This window comes from Macrobrachium rosenbergii, chromosome 26 (genome assembly GCF_040412425.1).
Source record: "Macrobrachium rosenbergii isolate ZJJX-2024 chromosome 26, ASM4041242v1, whole genome shotgun sequence".
Lineage (NCBI taxonomy): Eukaryota > Metazoa > Arthropoda > Malacostraca > Decapoda > Palaemonidae > Macrobrachium > Macrobrachium rosenbergii.
Window position 1 is genome coordinate 648508 of NC_089766.1, and position 17500 is coordinate 666007.

Genomic DNA, 17500 nt, shown 5'->3' on the forward strand with positions numbered 1-17500 from the left:
TTGAGATTTTGTAAAGTGATTCGGTTCTCGTTGTTGACAACTGAAATGGAAATCATTTTGGGGTCTTGACAGAAAAAAAAATCTTGTTTGTGACGCCAGATTGACTGAAACCTATGAAAACGAGGGCACTGTGTTCATAAATGAAATTGAAATCATTGGTATTTACATTTGAAAGGCAAATCAGCAAAACAGTTTTGTAATTATTGAAAATGATTTTAAATCTAAATTGTGGTTATTTTTATTGATATCAGGCAGTAATAACGGTCATTGATGTTATTTAAATAACGGTGATTGTGATCAATCACTTAAGAAATAACGACCAGAACTCGTTATTAAGTTTCGTTCAAAATGAAACAGACACAACACGAATCCGTTTCCCCAACTTTCTCATCAACTGTGTCTCATTTTTCATCAATAACTTCCAACATGCGTGCGGCTTCTGCGTCCATTTCCTCCGACGGGAAACCCGAGTACCTCGGAGCAGCAGCAGGAGGAGGCTTCCAGGCACCCCAGACCCAATTCCAGGGGTTCCAAATTCCAGGGTCCTCACCAAAGCCTAGAGTACTTCGGGGGCTTCCGGAGCCAATTCCAGCAGCAGACCTTCGTTCCGGGCGAAAGGTACGGCCTGGAAAAGTTCATCAACCTCCTCCCGACGGAGGAGCTGATCGATCTCACGATGCCCACGCCCTCCTCCTCCTCCTCCTCATCGTCTTCCACGTCCTCGGGATCGATCCAGGCCGCCGTCAGGGAAGGATACAACAGCCTCCTCAACAACAACAACAACAACGGGACGGAAAATTACGATTTCATCAACGAGACCTTCCTGGCGAAGGCGATGCCGAAGGAGATGGTCTTCAACGAGTCCCACATCATCACCATCAGCACGTACTCGTGCCTGATGGTGCTCTCCGCCCTCGGGAACATCTCCGTCCTCAAGTCCATAGCCTCGTGAGTCCCGGAGGGGTTGCTTTGAAGGATTAAGTAATGCGACGTCAATGTCACGTTCTTTGACTTCAGAAAGGTCGCTACTTTACGTAACGCCTTCTTTCCCCTGCTTTGTCTGTCGGGGAACGTGACTCTCTCTCTCTCTCTCTCTCTCTCTCTCTCTCTCTCAGGGCGGACGCCCTTTGGCGCGTGTGTGGGTTTTTGTAGAATAATAATGGTATTGTGGGATTGCCAACAACACTAAGATTCAACAGTTCTGCTAAATAGGTTGGCTATTGTTTATAATATTCTCAGTTATTATTTCTATTCTTTTGTTTGGCTTTATTCCCACTATTATTATTATTATTATTATTACCTATAAAAAATAGACGAGAGAGAGAGAGAGAGAAGATAGTAACTAAATAGTGAGAAAAAGATTAGGCAACTTATAGGTAAACATAAACGCTCTCTCTCTCTCTCTCTCTCTCTCTCTCTCTCTCTCTCTCTCTCTCTCTCTCATTTTCAACCATTTGCTGCTCGCCTCAGAAGCACAATTCATGCTACGAGCCTCACAAAGGCTTTCTCTCTCTCTCTCTCTCTCTCTCTCTCTCTCTCTCTCTCTCTCTCTTTCAAATTCCTCTTGAACCATTGCTGCTGAATTCAAAAACTTATACTTTCTGTTACGAGATACATAAACTCTCTCTCTCTCTCTCTCTCTCTCTCTCTCTCAAAGAGTCTCTCTCTCTCTCTCTCAAAGAGTCTCTCTCTCTCTCTCAAAGAGTCTCTCTCTCTCTTTCCAGGCACCGCAAGAGAACCTCTGCATCTCGCGTCTCTCTCATGATCATGCACCTGACCATCGCCGATCTGCTGGTCACCTTTCTCCTCATGCCTTTAGAGGTGAGTAGCACCCGCCAGGCCACCTTGTCTCGCATTTTATTTATCCCAGGGGGTGCAGGAAGCATCTGGGTTGCTAAGGGCGTGGGTATGGGCATCCAGATGCCCTGATTTGGGTGGGAATTGCTAGAAATAAGGAGGGAATTATTTGGAGATTGGGGTCTGACCCCAGCAGGGAGTGACAGAATAGCCTCCCATTTCTCTCTCTCTCTCTCTCTCTCTCTCTCCCTTTTATTTATACTAGATATTTGTTTATGTCAACCAGTGTAAAATCGTTTTTGGTATATTTCTTTTGTCAGGAAATGTCTTCCAATTAATCTCTCTCTCTCTCTCTCTCTCTCTCTCTCTCTTAGAGACTCACGCGCTTTCGAGCGCACGTGACATCTACAAACACACGTACAGTACACGTTCAATTAAACAATTTATTCTCGTACAAATAATTTCTTTTTTTTCCTCGAACAGAATTGAAAATGTTGAAAATTATAATTTTCAATTTTAATTTTTTTATGTGACTGAAGACGAGAGACGAATTTTTTCGCCTGTAGAATTTCTGTAGCAAAGGAAACCAGATGTATCTATAACAATTTTAGCCTGAAAGACGCTACAGAACTACAAAATATTGTGTAGCCATTTTTTAGAATCTTTGCATTGTGGAATATGACATACAGACATTTTCTTGCCTGTAGAATTTCTGTAGATAAGAAAATCAGTTACATTTATAGCCTAGAAGATACATCGTAACATCTAAGCAATATGGAATACCACATATATACATTTTCTCACCTGTAGAATTTCTGTAGCAAAGGAAACCCGTTATATTTATAGCAATTTTAACCTCAAAGACTCTACAAAACTACAAAATAATCTGTAGTTCTTTTTGTAGCATCTAAGCAATACAGAATGCAACATATAACAGCTGAACGCAATGTAAGAAATAATATAATCTCTGGTTCTCTTTATAAAAAGAGAGGAAAGAGAGATCAGAATAATCTCTTTTTCTCCCATTTTCTCTTTACGAAAAAGTGGAAAGAATGGAGCTAAAAGTCATCTCTCTTTTTCTCCCATTCTCTTCGTAAAAAGAGAGAAAGAGAGGTATAAGAATTATCTCTCTTTTTGCTTTAGTGTTAACAGAAATGCAGAATATTCTTGGCTGGAAAATTTAAGCAGAAAATGAATTAAAAAATTCAGTTTTTTGATTTCGAATGAACGCGTTGCTTAAAATGTCCATATATTAACATTCTCTCTCTCTCTCTCTCTCTCTCTCTCTCTTTCTCTCTCGGATATGAATATGCACATTTATTATTCAAATGTAAAAAGTGTGTGGGCGAGACTGGCATTGATTCTATTCTCTCTCTCTCTCTCTCTCTCTCTCTCTCTCTCTCTCTCTCTCTCTCTAAAGGTTTATCTGTCTCTCTCTCTCATTTTGAACAATTTGCTGCTAGCTTCAGAAACACAATTCCTGTTACGAGCCTCACAAACGCTTTCTCTCTCTCTCTCTCTCTCTCTCTCTCTCTCTCTCTCTCTCTCTCTCTCAGTATATGCACATTTATTTAAACTCTCTCTCTCTCTCTCTCTCTCTCTCTCTCTCTCTCTCTCTCTCTCTCTCTCTCTCTCTCTCACAGCCACGTGCCCCAGATAATCAAGTAATGGAAGTATTGATTGCTATATAGAGCCATTTCAGATTGCCAATTTTTCAATTTAGCCCAAGGAGAAAATGATGGTGGTGGTGATGGTGATGATGGTGGTGATGATGATGGAAATAATGATGATGATGACGATGGAGAAGGAGACGATAATGATGATGATGGTAATGATGATAATAATGATAATGATAAATTATGATGATAATGATGACAAATGGTGATGATGATCATGATGATCATGATGATGGCGGTGATGATGATGATGATGGAGATAATGATGATGATGATGGAGAAGAAGACAATAATGATGATGATGATGATAATAATGATAATGATAAGTTATGATGATAATAGTGATAAATGGTGATGATGATGGCGAAAGAGACAATAATGATGATAATAAAGATGATGATAATGGTAGTGATGATGATATGATGAAGGTGTTGGAGATAATGATGATGATGATGATGGAGAATGATACAATAATGATGATAATGAAGATGATGATGGTGAAAATGATAATGAAGGAGACAGTGCTGACAATGATAATAATAATAATGATAATGATACAGAAAGAGACAAAAAAAGTAAAAAATACTTCGGCGCAATCGAGTTTTCTTTACACCGTATAATAACCAAGGCCACCGAAAATAGATCAATCTTTAGGTGGCCTCGGTATAATGCTGTATGAGCCGCGGCCCATGAAACTTTAACCACGGCCCAGTGGTGGCCTATCCTGTATACAGTAGTTGCCAGATGCATGATTACGGCTAACTTTTAACCTTAAATAAAATAAAAACCACTGAGGCTAGAGGGCTGCAATTTGGTATGTTTGATGCCTGGAGGGTGGGGGACCAACATACCAATTTGCAGCCCTCTAGCCTCAGTAGTTTTTAAGATCTGAGAACTAAAAAAAAACATGAAACCAAAACCCATTTTTCGACCAAAACCTCAAACAAACCCGATTTTTAAAACCCAATTTTTAAAACCCCATTTCCCTCCTCCTCCTTCAGATAGGATGGGCGTGGACCCTTTTTCAAACGCCCTCTCCCTTCTTTCCCCTCCTCCTCCAGATCGGATGGGCGTGGACGGTCTCCTGGGAAGCGGGCGACCTCGCCTGCCGCGTCCTGGCATTCTTCCGCACCTTCGGCGTCTTCCTCAGCGGGTTCCTCTTGGTCGTCATCAGCATCGACAGGTACCACGCCGTCCTCAGGCCCCTGACCGTCACCGAGGCCAAGAGGAGGGTTCGAATCATGTTGGGCGTGGCGTGGGCGGCCTCCGTGGCGTTTTCGACGCCCCAGGTGAGTGAGGGGAAAGAGAGAGAGAGAGAGACACACGCGCGCCCTCCTAAGGGCGTGGGTTGGGGATTTGGAGTTGCATGTGGTTAGTGAGAGTGTCTTGGTTTTGTCTGTCTGTCTCAAACTCTCTCTCTCATTGTAGATTGATCATTATATTTACATTGTCTCTCTCTCATTGTAGATTAATCATTGTATTTACAATCTCTCTCTCATTGTGGATTAATCATTAAATTTACTCTCTCTCATAGTAGATTGTTCGTTATACTTACATCTCTCTCTCTCTCTCTCTCATTGTAGATTGTTCATTATATTTAATCTTCTCTCTCTCTCATGGCAGACTGTTCATTATATTTACATCCTCTCTCTCTCTCATTGTAGATTGTTCATTATATTTACACTCTCTCTCTCTCATTGTAGATTTCATTATATTTACGTTTAATAAAACGTAATGTTTTTAAAAAACTTATTATTTAGAATCATAATAATAATTTACTCTCTCTCTCATTGAAGATTTCATTATACTGACGCTTAATTAAACGTTATATTTTTAATAAACTTATTATTTAGAATAATAATAATAATAATAATAATAATAATAATAATAATAATAATAATAATAATAATAAGTCAGTTTTCCTGATAAAAAAACTACCTCCCTCTCCCCCCCCAAACAAACGTTTGGACAATATCTCCATCACGAACGTTTGTCTCCAACTATCAATACGTTTGGGATTCCAACCAACTCGCTTTTGGGAATGCTATTGGGAACTGGGAATACGATTGGAATTGCAAATTCCTTTTCTCCTCTCTCTCTCTTTTGTGAATAATGTTAGGGGACTGGAATGGTGTATTTGTGTTGTGATGGTGGATGAGAATGAGTGAGAATGAGTGGGTGATGAATAAGAGTGAGTGATTGTGGTGAATGAATGAGAATGAATGGATGAGAATGAGTGAGAATGAAATGAATGAGTGAATGAATGAATGGATGAGAATGAGTGAGAATGAGTGGGTGATGAATGAGAGTGAGTGATTGTGGTGAATGAATGAGAATGAGTGTGTGAGTGAATGAATGAATGAATGATTGAATGGATGAGAATGAGTGAGTGGTGAATGAGAATGAGTGATTGTGGTGAATGAATGAGAATGAGTGAGTGATGTATGAGGGATTAGGATGAGTGAATGAGAATGAGTGAACGGAAATGAATGAATGAGAATGAATGGATGAGAATGAGTGAGTGGGAAAGAGGAATTGGATAAATGAATGAGAATGAGTGAATGAATGAGAATGAATGAACTGGAATAACTGAATGAGAATGAGTGAGTGAGAATGACGGGATTAGGATGCATGAATGAGAATGACTGGGAATAAATGAGAATGAGTTAATCAGAATCAGTGAATGAGAAATGAATGGGACTGAAGGAATGAGAATGAATGATTGACAATAGGTGAGTGAAAATGAGAGAAAGTGTTAGGTTTATATAGGTGAGTTGTATATCTATATATCTATGTATCTATATAGATATATAGATGTACATACAAGTGAGTGACTCAGGTGGATTGAAGCCAGAGAGAGAGAGAGAGAGAGAGAGAGAGAGAGAGAGAGAGAGAGAGAGAGAGAGAGAGAGAGAGAGAGGGACAAACAACCTGGCTCCAAAATACTTTTGTTTATATATATATATATATATATATATATATATATATATATATAGAGAGAGAGAGAGAGAGAGAGAGAGAGAGAGAGAGAGAGAGAGAGAGAGAGAGAGAGCAAATCGCATTAAATGTCACACGGCAGAAACAGATTCCAGAATCGTGCAAATAGATATATTTTTAATTCCTACCGTCGCTTTCCGAGTTGTAATCCCCTGGAATCAAGCGCTTGGGAGAAATTAAGGCCTTGTAATACCTCCGGTGGGACTGAGAGAGAGAGAGAGAGAGAGAGAGAGAGAGAGAGAGAGAGAGAGAGAGAGAGAGAGAGAAATGCATGCGTTGCCTTTCTCCTTGTTTTGACATATTGTCTCCAATTCCTGTTCCACATTTTATCTATTTGCTCTCTCCCTTTCTTAGATTCTCTCTCTCTCTCTCTCTTTCACTCTCTCTCTCTGTCTCTCTCTCTCTCGATAAATGATTGTGTAATTGAACCTGATTTTCCATAATTCCTCTTTTCCATATTCCAGAATATTTTGCTTCTCATGAATTCCCCCAAACACTCTCTCTCTCTCTCTCTCTCTCTCTCTCTCTCTCTCTCTGCCAGGTAGCTGGTTCTTTTCTCTTTTTATATCGATGATAATAATAATAATAATAATAATAATAATAATAATAATAATAAATAATAATAATAATAACTATTATCATTATTATTATTATTATTATTATTTGGAGAAAGGTAAATGATTGATATGGAGGAGGAATAAAGGAAGATGGACTACAAACAAATAAATATTTGCGTACGAGAACGACAAAGGTGAAAGACAAACTCATTCTGTTTTGTGCTTAGTGACCAAACAATGGCGAGATCTGGATGATATTGTGTTGACACATTTTTGTTATATATAGGATGCATTAATGCTATATAAACACATTTTTGGTGTATGTAGAACGCAATGTAATAAATAAATTTTTTGTATATATAGAACACATTAATGCTGTATAAACACATTTTTGGTGCATATAGAACGCAACTTAATAAATGAATTTTTTGTATATATAGAACACATTAATGCTATGTAAGCACATTTTTTTGGTGTATATAGAACAGATTAATGCTATATAAACATTTTTTGGTATACATGGAACACATTAATGCCATATAAACATTTTTTGGTATACATGGAACACATTAATGCTATATAAACATTTTTTGGTACACATGGAACACATTAATGCTATATAAACACATTTTTTGGTGTATATAGGACACATTAATGCTATATAAACACATTTTTTGGTATATATAGGACACAATGTATTATACACATTTTTTGGTATATATAGAACGCATTAATGCTATATAAACATTTTTGTATATATAGAACGCATTAATGCTATATAAAAATTTTTTGTTATGTACAGAGCACATTAATGCTATATAAACACATTTTTGGTAAATATAGACCACATTAATGATATATAAACGTTTTTTGGTATATAGATCATATTAATGCTACGTAAACACATTTTTTGTATATATAGACCACATTAATGCTATATAAACACATTATTTCCCTCCCAAAACCATCACAGATCTTCACCTACAAGCCCAGGAAAAACATTAATGTTATTAACACTAATAATAATGTTAATAACATTAATAACAACGACAACACCAGCGTTATTGACATTATTTCTCCCCCCAAAACCATCACAGATGTTCATCTAAAAGCCCAGAAAAAACATTAATGTTATTAACACTAATAATAATGTTAATAACATTAATAACAATGATAACACCAGCGTTATTTACATTATTTCTCTCCCCAAAATCATCACAGATGTTCATCTTCCACGTAGAGGCCCACCCAGAGTTCCCCTGGTTCCAGCAATGCGTCACTTTTAACAGCTTCCCTTCACCCACCTACGAACTGGTGTACATAGTCGCTGGCTTCGTGGCTATGTACGCCCTGCCCCTGACGACCATAGTCATCTGCTACGGCTCCATCGTCATCGTCCTCTACAGGAAAGATGGTGAGAGAGAGAGAGAGAGAGAGAGAGAGAGAGAGAGAGAGAGAGAGAGAGAGAGAGAGAGAGAGTCCATGTTTAATACTGTTATAAATCAGTAAGTCCATTAACTTGAAATATCTTAAATTCTCTACAGGAAAGTGAGAGAGAGAGAGAGAGAGAGAGAGAGAGAGAGAGAGAGAGAGAATGTGTGTGTGTGTGTGTGTGTGAGAGAGAGAGAGAGAGAGAGAGAGAGAGAGAGAGAGAGAGAGAGAGAGAGAGAGAGAGAGAGAGAGAGAGAGAGAGAGAGAGAGGTGGAAGCTGCATCATAATCATTCATGTTTACTTTTAATTTTGAAGTCTCAAACACCTTCCCTGTCTTTCTTAAACCTTCGTCAATATGGACGCAGGGTCTTTTTTCTTTTCTGTTTGTTTGTTTGTTCGTGTTTGTTTGGGCAAAGAGCAAACGCACAAACGCACACAAGCGACCTCTTGGTAATCTCAGCTTGTGTAGGAAGTGTCCACAAAATCTAGGCTTTTTTTTTTTATCTACACTTACTTTAACTCAAATTTGTCGATACAGAGAGCACTTGCTGTTATTTAAAAGGAAAACGATGAGTTTTCTATTTGTGAATGTGAGAAGGAGTGGCTTGGTGGGTGCTACTTTGACGTTAAACAACTGAGAGACACTTTATTTAAAGTAAGATTTAGATTTAAAGTGATTATTGAGGTAGGAAAATTGTGTATATATATACATTTATATATGTTTACAGTATATATATATATATATATATATATATATATATATATATATATATATATATATTTATATATATATATTTATATATATATATATACTAGTATATATTTATCCCTCACTAGTCTCTGCAATTTTCCCTCACTGTTCCCAAGCACTCCCGTGTCTTCTTCACACATCAACTGATCAAATATAATTCTTACATTTATTTTCACCTCTTTCATAAGTCCTTGCAACATCTCTCCACTATTCCCAAGCATTCCTGCATCTTCCTCAAACATTAGCTGTGTCATACAGGCATTCAGGCCTCACTGGAGCCCATTCCTGCTCGTGAAAGATCAAATAAATGGTAACAATTCTGTTCTGAGTGGTCCATTGGTTCCGGGTGGGGTGGGGGTGTGGGAGTGGGAAAAAGGGGGGGGGAGGGGGGGGTGGATCAAAGAGAAACAGGCAGCCAACACTATCTGACCTTTCTTTTGTCCAAAAAACTTTCGACCGCTGCAGAAGAATTTATTCAATGAAGAATTTCATAAAAACTGAAGTACACAAAACAATGCTGCATATACTATTGTTTTTTTTTTTCATTTTTTTAGAGCATGATTGATTTTTTCATAAGTTTTTTTTATCTACTATCCAGTTCTTAAATCGTTTGATCTTTCTTTTTTATTTGAATTTTGAAATGGGGACAGGAAGTGTTTTTTTGACAAGAGGCTGAGTCATATATACATATATAACTTTTGTTTTTATTTGCAAAAAATTTGTTTACTTGTTTTCCAAGTTATATTAAAGAGATTGTCTTACATTCTTTATCAATTCTGCTTCAGTCTGACCTCTCCTGACCTCTCTTGACCTCTCGAGACCTCTCTCTCTTCACAGAGGATGAGTCACATATTCAATTATATATATATATATATATATATATATATATATATATATATATATATATATATATATATATATATATATATATATATATAGTTTTCATATAAAACTTTTTTAAAAACATAATGAAGAGACTTCCTTTAAATTCTTTATTAATTCTGCTATCCTCTTCCTCAATCTGACCTCTCTTGACCTTTTTTGACCTCTCCTGACCTTTCATGACTTCTGATCTCTCTTGACCTCCCCTGATCTCTCTTGACCTCTCCTGATCTTTCCTAGCCTCTCCTGACCTTTCTTGATCTCTCTTGACCTTTCTTGACCTCTCATGACCTCTCTCTCTCTCTTTCTTTGCAGTGATATCCCGTGACCCAGCGGACGAGAGGCGAGCCCCGAGTTTAGGACGGGCCAAAACGAGAACCCTTCACATGACCCTGATTATTGTGATGGTGTTCTTCCTATGCTGGACCCCTTACAACATCATGAGTCTCTGGTGAGTCTAGTGGAGTCTATGTTGAGTCTAGTGGAGTCTGAAGATTGAAATGAAGGTTGTAGGCCAAGAGTTAAAACTCAAAAGGTGTTTACAGTGTAGCTTATGGTGTTGGGTGGTGTATGAGTCTATGCTGAGTCTCCCTGGTGAGTCTTCACGAGTCTGTGTTGAGTTTTCATGAGTCTGAAGATTGGAATGAAGGTTTTAGTTCAAGAGTTAAAAGTCAAAAGTTGTTTACATTGTGGCTTATGGTGTTGGGTGGTGTTTGAGTCTATGCTCAGTCTCCCTGAGGCTAAGGGAATTACTTATAACTGTTTTATGGTTTTAGGAGTGAGTCTATATCCGTTTTCATGAGATAGGGATGAGTTTTAGTCGTCTGTAGAGCAAGAGTCTGAGATGAGTGACTGAGGAGTCTATGCATGAAGTCTGCTTGAGTCTATAAGTGGATGTCTCTAAGTCTCAATAAGCCCATGGGAAAAATCTTTATGGTTTCCATAGCATGATGCTGCGGAGTCTATGCACGAGGTCTGCTTGAGTCTAACGATAAATCTCTTTAAGTCTATGTGACTCTACGTAGAAGTCTTCATAGCTTCTAAACACTGAATTAACTTCCTATTTTCACTCGTCTTCCCCTTCAGGTACTTCATAGACCGCAAGAGCGCCCAGAGGGTCGATCCCCGCGTCCAGGCGGCGCTGTTCATCTTCGCCGTGGCCAACTCGACGGTGAATCCCTTGGTCTACGGCTACTTTAACGTCCGCAGAGGCTCCAAGAGCCACAGCATGAAGCAGGAGTGGCGGATGAAGAGGATTGTTTACAAGCCTCCGTGAGTCTGGTTCTTCTTCTTCTCTTGAATGTGGGCTGGGAATTTAGGTCTGTTTCTTGAGACACGGTTAGGTCTAGACTTCATAGGCTTTGTGTTTCAAGCAGAATTTGGGGGAAATTCATAAAATAAGCCCAGGAGCTTAGGGTAACTCATAGTAGTCTAGTAAACAAACGTCCAGAGATGTCTGTTTTAGGTCAATTTCTTCAAAGACACGACTAGGTACAGACTTCACAGGCCTTCTCTTGGGTGCAGAAATTGGGGAAAATTCATCAATAAGCCCACATGAAGACGTCAGGAGCTTAGGGTAACTCATGTTTGATACATAACTTGTGAAATTCATAGAATAAGCTTATTTATATAAACAAAGAACGTAAAAGACAAATTACATTTTCCTGATTTTTATACCTGTCATTTTCATAGGACTTTCAACTTATTAATGCAAACAGGAAGAAGAATGTTTACGGAAACATACACAAGTACTAAAGACCATCTCTACACATACATCCACCCTTCCTTCGAACCCTTGTACATACATACACACCACACCTCTCAACCCTTCTCCAAATACTACCCACGCAAGAAGGTGCTTTGTCCATCAGTAAGGAAAATATAGATGCAGTGTCTCACATTTGCGGCTTGTGTCAAGAAAAAGAGAGAAATGTACTTTGGGATTTCCTGGATAAGGCTGCGAGAAGGTGGATATGAATGGATAAAAGAAATGTCAGTTGATGGATGCTAAGCAGCTTTGGGAAAGGTTTGGAAAGAGGAAATATGTGGGGTGAGGCTGTGGATATAAATATCTGACTCTCTCTCTCTCTCTCTCTCTCTCTCTCTCTCTCTCTCTCTCTCTCTGCATCTATAAACATTTCAACAATCTGTGAGTGAGTGAGTAAGGTTCGTGTATAAGAATGTATCTATGTAAACAGTTGAGTGAGGTTTTAATATAATCATTTAACTGTCTCTCAGTCTATCCATCTCTCTCTCTCTCTCTCTCTCTCTCTCTCTCTCTCTCTCTCTCTCTCTCTCTCTCTCTCAAACAACATTTCCACAGATTTATTCAAACTATTACTGAATCTTATCTCTCTCTCCTCCTCATCACCAGCAGATTTCGACAGCACATGCGCGGATGCCTCTGCAACCCCGTCAGGAGTTCTTCCAGCGACCTCCCCTGCCATCACCACCTGTACCCCCCAGAAAGGCACGTCTTCCGGGGTCCTCGTTATCCCCTACATCCGGAGAACCACTACCTGGATATATAGAGAGAAACCTCTGGATTTCTGGAATAGCTTCTGGTGCCACTGTAGAAAAAGGGCATTCCAGTTCCCAGGTCCTGGGAGACTGTTCCAGCGCGTGCTGGAACATTCTACTGCATTTGGTGCAACAAGAAGAAAAGAGCATTCCTGCTTTCAGGCGCTGGAAGATCAACGGAGATCGAAGAAGACCTTTCCAGTGTTTGGTGGGACATTCAATTGGATTTGTTGCCAGATCGAAAAAAAAGCCCCTTCAAGTTTCCAGGGGCTGGAAGATTGAAGAAGGCTTTTACAGTCTTAAGTGGGACATTGACTTTATGGAATAACTTCAGGTGTCAATATAGAAAAGGGGGAATTCCAGTTTCCAGGACCTGAAAGATCGAAGAGAGCCTTTCCAGTGCTTGCTGGAACATTCCACTGATTTTGGCGACGGAATAGAGACAGGACATTCCAGTTTTCAGGTCCTGGAAGATCGAAGACGACATTTCCAGTGCTGGCTGGAACACTCCACTGCATTTGGTGCCACAGCAGGAAAAGAGCCTTCCAGTTTCCAGTCCCTGGAAGCCTGAAGATGGCCTTTCCATTGCTTGGTTGGATATTCCATTTCATTTGGTGCCACAACAGGAAAAGGGCCTTCCAGTTTCCAGGCCCTGGAAGATCGAAGAGGGTCCTTCCATTGCTGGGTAGGACACCGACTTTATGGAATAAGTTCTGGTGTCACACTGGGTGTAAGGGCATTCCAGTTTCCAGGGCCTGGAAGACTGGGGAAGATCGAAGACCTTTCCAGTGGTTGATGAAACATTCCACTACATTTGGTGCCACAATAGGAAAAGGCATGCCAGTTTCCAGGTCCCTGGAAGACTGAAGAAGCCTTTTCCAGTGCTGTGTGGGACATTCCAGTGCAAGATAATAAAAGTAATTTATGTTGACGCCGATGTGACGCCACTTAAGACATCCTACAAAAAACAGCTTCTAAGACTTCAGAGGGTGAAGAAGATCCGGCTACCTCTACGCTGGAAACTGGAACTCCTGGAAAGTAACTCGTATTGCTGGAACATAGAAATGGAATTCATTCACAATGAAGGGATACAATCGATGGGAACTTCCATTGAATATGTCGAATTGATGGGAACAAACTTGAGTTGTAAAGGATATAGAGGGTTTTATGAAGTTGATCTACTTGGAAAACAGATTAGTTTACCCCTCGCAGTGAAGAATTGTATAGAAAACGGACGGAGGATTTTGACAAATATGTACCTGAGATAATCTTAATAGTATGTGTATTTGCTTTGTCTTTGCGAATTATTTTTTATTTTGGTTTATTGAAAAACTTATTGAAGTAAAGTGAAGTAATATATACGAAGATGACAATAATAATAATAATAATAATAATAATAATAATAATAATAATAATAATAATAATAATCATTATTATTCATTTTAGTGCATAAATATCACTAGTGTATTTGTAATAAAACTTCACCTGTATAATTCTATACAAAAATGTATTCTGTATATCATACTCTCACATATACACGTGCTTTAAAAGCTATTATATATATATATATATATATATATATATATATATATATATATATATATATATATATATATATATATGCATATATAGTTTCATTTCCTGGCATATATACAATTCAACTTCCTGGATCGAGTTCTAAGTATCCCATTCCAGCCGGATTCCAGGAATCCTGTCTGACGCTGGCGATCAGCATTCCTGGTATTTGTAATCAAGAGAGCATAAAGCTACTAGGTACTTGGGGCCCCTCAGCCACCAGGGATGAGGTGGCGATGGAAATATAATTTAATCTATGGTGCTTTGAGTGAATTACGATTTCATATACATCATATATGGCGTCTGGTACCTTGTAATGTCTGGTACATGTGTAATACTGGTATCCAGTTTACGAGGGTAGAATTCTCCTGTACCTGGTACCTGCTTAAAATTTCGACAGGACCACTCTCCTGGTATACCAGGTACCTGACTGGGAGCAGCCAGGTAACTGTGAACAGGTATTCATTTGTGTGAAGTGAAATGAACAGTGTGTTTGTATATATAATATAGAATAAATAATATATATATATATATATATATATATATATATATATATATATATATATATATATATAAGTAAACGGATGCTCTCTATATAACAATATACTTATGTCTATTTCTAGGCTAAAGAATATTCAAAACATACTGATAAGATTATATATATAAATATATATATATATATATATATATATATATATATATATATATATATATATATATATATATATATACATATATATATATATATAACCTAAGAATCAACATTATCTCAAATAAATATATTAAAAAAAACACATAAATATATAATACTATTTTCTTACCTGTGTGAAATGTCTTTTGTGCTTTAAATATCAGCCCTTACAGGCCTAAACAATCCCTATAGGCGTACCAAGGCCTAACCATTTAATAAAACCATAACACTGTGTGTGTGTGTGTGTGTGTGTGTGTTCGTATGTTACTCACGTTCCACTGTAATAAAACCATTTTGCATAGGCCTAAGACTTTCATTATCCAATCGTAGTGTTCCTGAAGGTTTATGTTATGTATATAAAATTCTCGACAGAAATGAATTTGGAAATGTGGTTAAATATTGATACAGAGTAGATATAGACGGTCTTTCGTTTGAGAGAGAGAGAGAGAGAGAGAGAGAGAGAGAGAGAGAGAGAGAGAGAGAGAGAGAGAGAGAGAGAGAGAGAGAGAGAGAGAGGAGGCTGATTTGAAGGGGTATCCTGAAAACTATAAATGTAGAGGATTTGTGATACAGAGTGGATGGGCTTTCGTGAGAGGATGAGAGAGAGAGAGAGAGAGAGAGAGAGAGAGAGAGAGAGAGAGAGAGAGAGAGAGAGAGAGAGAGAGAGAGCTCTAATGAACCTATAACCTAGAAAACTAGCAAGAATCAGGCCAAGGTGTTGGAAACATATTAATTAACTCAAGAGACTGGAATGAGCAGATGAAACTGACATATGAATCTCAGTTCGTAGAATTTGCAAAAATATGAATGATAATTTTTGTATCGTAATTCCTTAATACAAAATTAAATTATATTTGGCTCGAAGACATATTTGGATCGAGGATATATTTGGCTCGAAGACATATTTGGCTTGAAGACATATCTGGCTCAAAGACATTTGGCTCGAAGACATATCTGGATCGAGGACGTATTTGGCTCGAAGACATATTTGGATCGAGGACGTATTTGGCTCGAAGACATATTTGGGTCGAAGACATATTTGGCTTGAAGACATATCTGGCTCAAAGACATATTTGACTCGAGGACGTATTTGGCCCGAGGACGTATTTGGCTAGAAGACATATTTGGCTCGAAGACATATTTGGCTCGAAGACATATTTGGCTCGAGGACGTATTTGGCTCGAAGACATATTTGGCTCGAAGACATATTTGGCTCAAAGACATATTTGGCTCGAAGACATATTTGTCTTCGAGCCAAATATGTCTTTGAGTTAAATATGTCTTCGAGCCAAATATTTGTCTCGAAGACATATTGGGCTCGAAGACCTTGAAGACATACGAGTATTTAGCTTGAAGACTTATTTGGCTCGAAGACATACTTGTCTGTAAGACATATTTGACTCGAAGACATATTTGGCTCGAAGACCTTGACGACATATTTAGCTCGAAGACATATTTGCCTCGAAGATATATTTGGCATCAAATTTTATCCCTGAAAAAACATCTTACAATGGAGCCCCCACGGGACTCTATAGCAACCTAATTAATAATCTTATGAATCTCGAGGCCACTTTCAATCATTATTTTTTATTCTCTATTTTCTCTTTCATTATTTTGCCTCAATGGGTTTTTATTTCTTTTTAAACCAAGTTTGACGTCAGTGGAGGTTGGACATCAATGCTGTCTTTTGTGGTCTGGAAAATAAGTTTTCTAAAATCTTTTCCTTATAGTTTTTTTTTGCTGCCATTGCTTGGCAAAATCACTTGAAATACAAAATTTCTTTATGAAAAAGATTACTGGGAAAATTTTTTTTTTTTTTTGGGTGACAAAAAAATTAAATTTTAAAAAATAACCCAATTCTTTTTGTTTCATTACTTGGCAAAATCACTTGAAATACAAAAATTCTATATGAAAAGATTTTTGGGAAATTTTTTTTGAGTGACAAAAATTAAATTTAAAAAAATGTCCCAATTCTTTTGTTTCATTGTTTGGCAAAATCACTTGAAATATAAAAATTCTATATGAAAATGACTTGGGAAAAAATTTTTTTGGTGACAAAATTTAAATTTAAAAAAAGTCCCAATTCTTTTTGTTTCCATGGTTTGGCAAAAAAAAATAAAACACAAGAATTCTATATGAAAAAGTGACGAAAAAAATTTATGAAAATTTCCCAATTCCTTTTTTTGCTTCCATGGCTTGGCAAACCAACCTGCAATACAAATAAAAATCTATATAAAAATTATTGTTGGGGAAAAACAATCAATTGGAAAAGTTACTCTACAAAGGTTTTTTCTGAGTGACAAAAAAATATTATAAACTTCCCAATTTATTTTGCTCCCATGGTTTTGCAAAACAACCTGCAATGCAAATAAAATTCTAAATAAAACCATCAGTTGGAAAAGTTACTCTATAAGGAGGGTTTTTTTTCTAAGTAACAAAAAAAATGTATAAAAATAGAACCTTATTTCTCCTCATGTTTTCCAAGAGGACTGACAGTCAGGGGAGAGGAAGGGATTATTCCTTGTTTTCTCATTTTATTTTTTCTCTCATATAAAAACCCGAAGAGAGAAAAAGGAAGGGAGAGAAAGAGTTTACTGAGAATGATCTTTCTCTCTCTCTCTC

The 17500-nt window shown here is 37.7% G+C and overlaps 1 protein-coding gene and 1 long non-coding RNA gene across 2 annotated transcripts in view; one reads left to right on the forward strand and one right to left on the reverse strand.

The window, feature by feature from the left end:
- Positions 1–17500, reverse strand: part of LOC136852885 (uncharacterized) — a 422752-nt gene that overhangs the window by 17918 nt on the left and 387334 nt on the right. The gene's annotated exons all lie outside the window — the stretch shown is intronic.
- On the forward strand, positions 541–13977 carry LOC136852875 (adipokinetic hormone/corazonin-related peptide receptor variant I-like). The gene is made up of 7 exons (XM_067127781.1): positions 541–948; positions 1725–1821; positions 4535–4762; positions 8249–8441; positions 10408–10543; positions 11179–11364; positions 12470–13977. The coding sequence occupies exons 1-7, from the start codon at positions 677–679 to the stop codon at positions 12621–12623; spliced, it is 1266 nt and encodes a 421-aa protein (XP_066983882.1). The 5' UTR covers positions 541–676; the 3' UTR covers positions 12624–13977.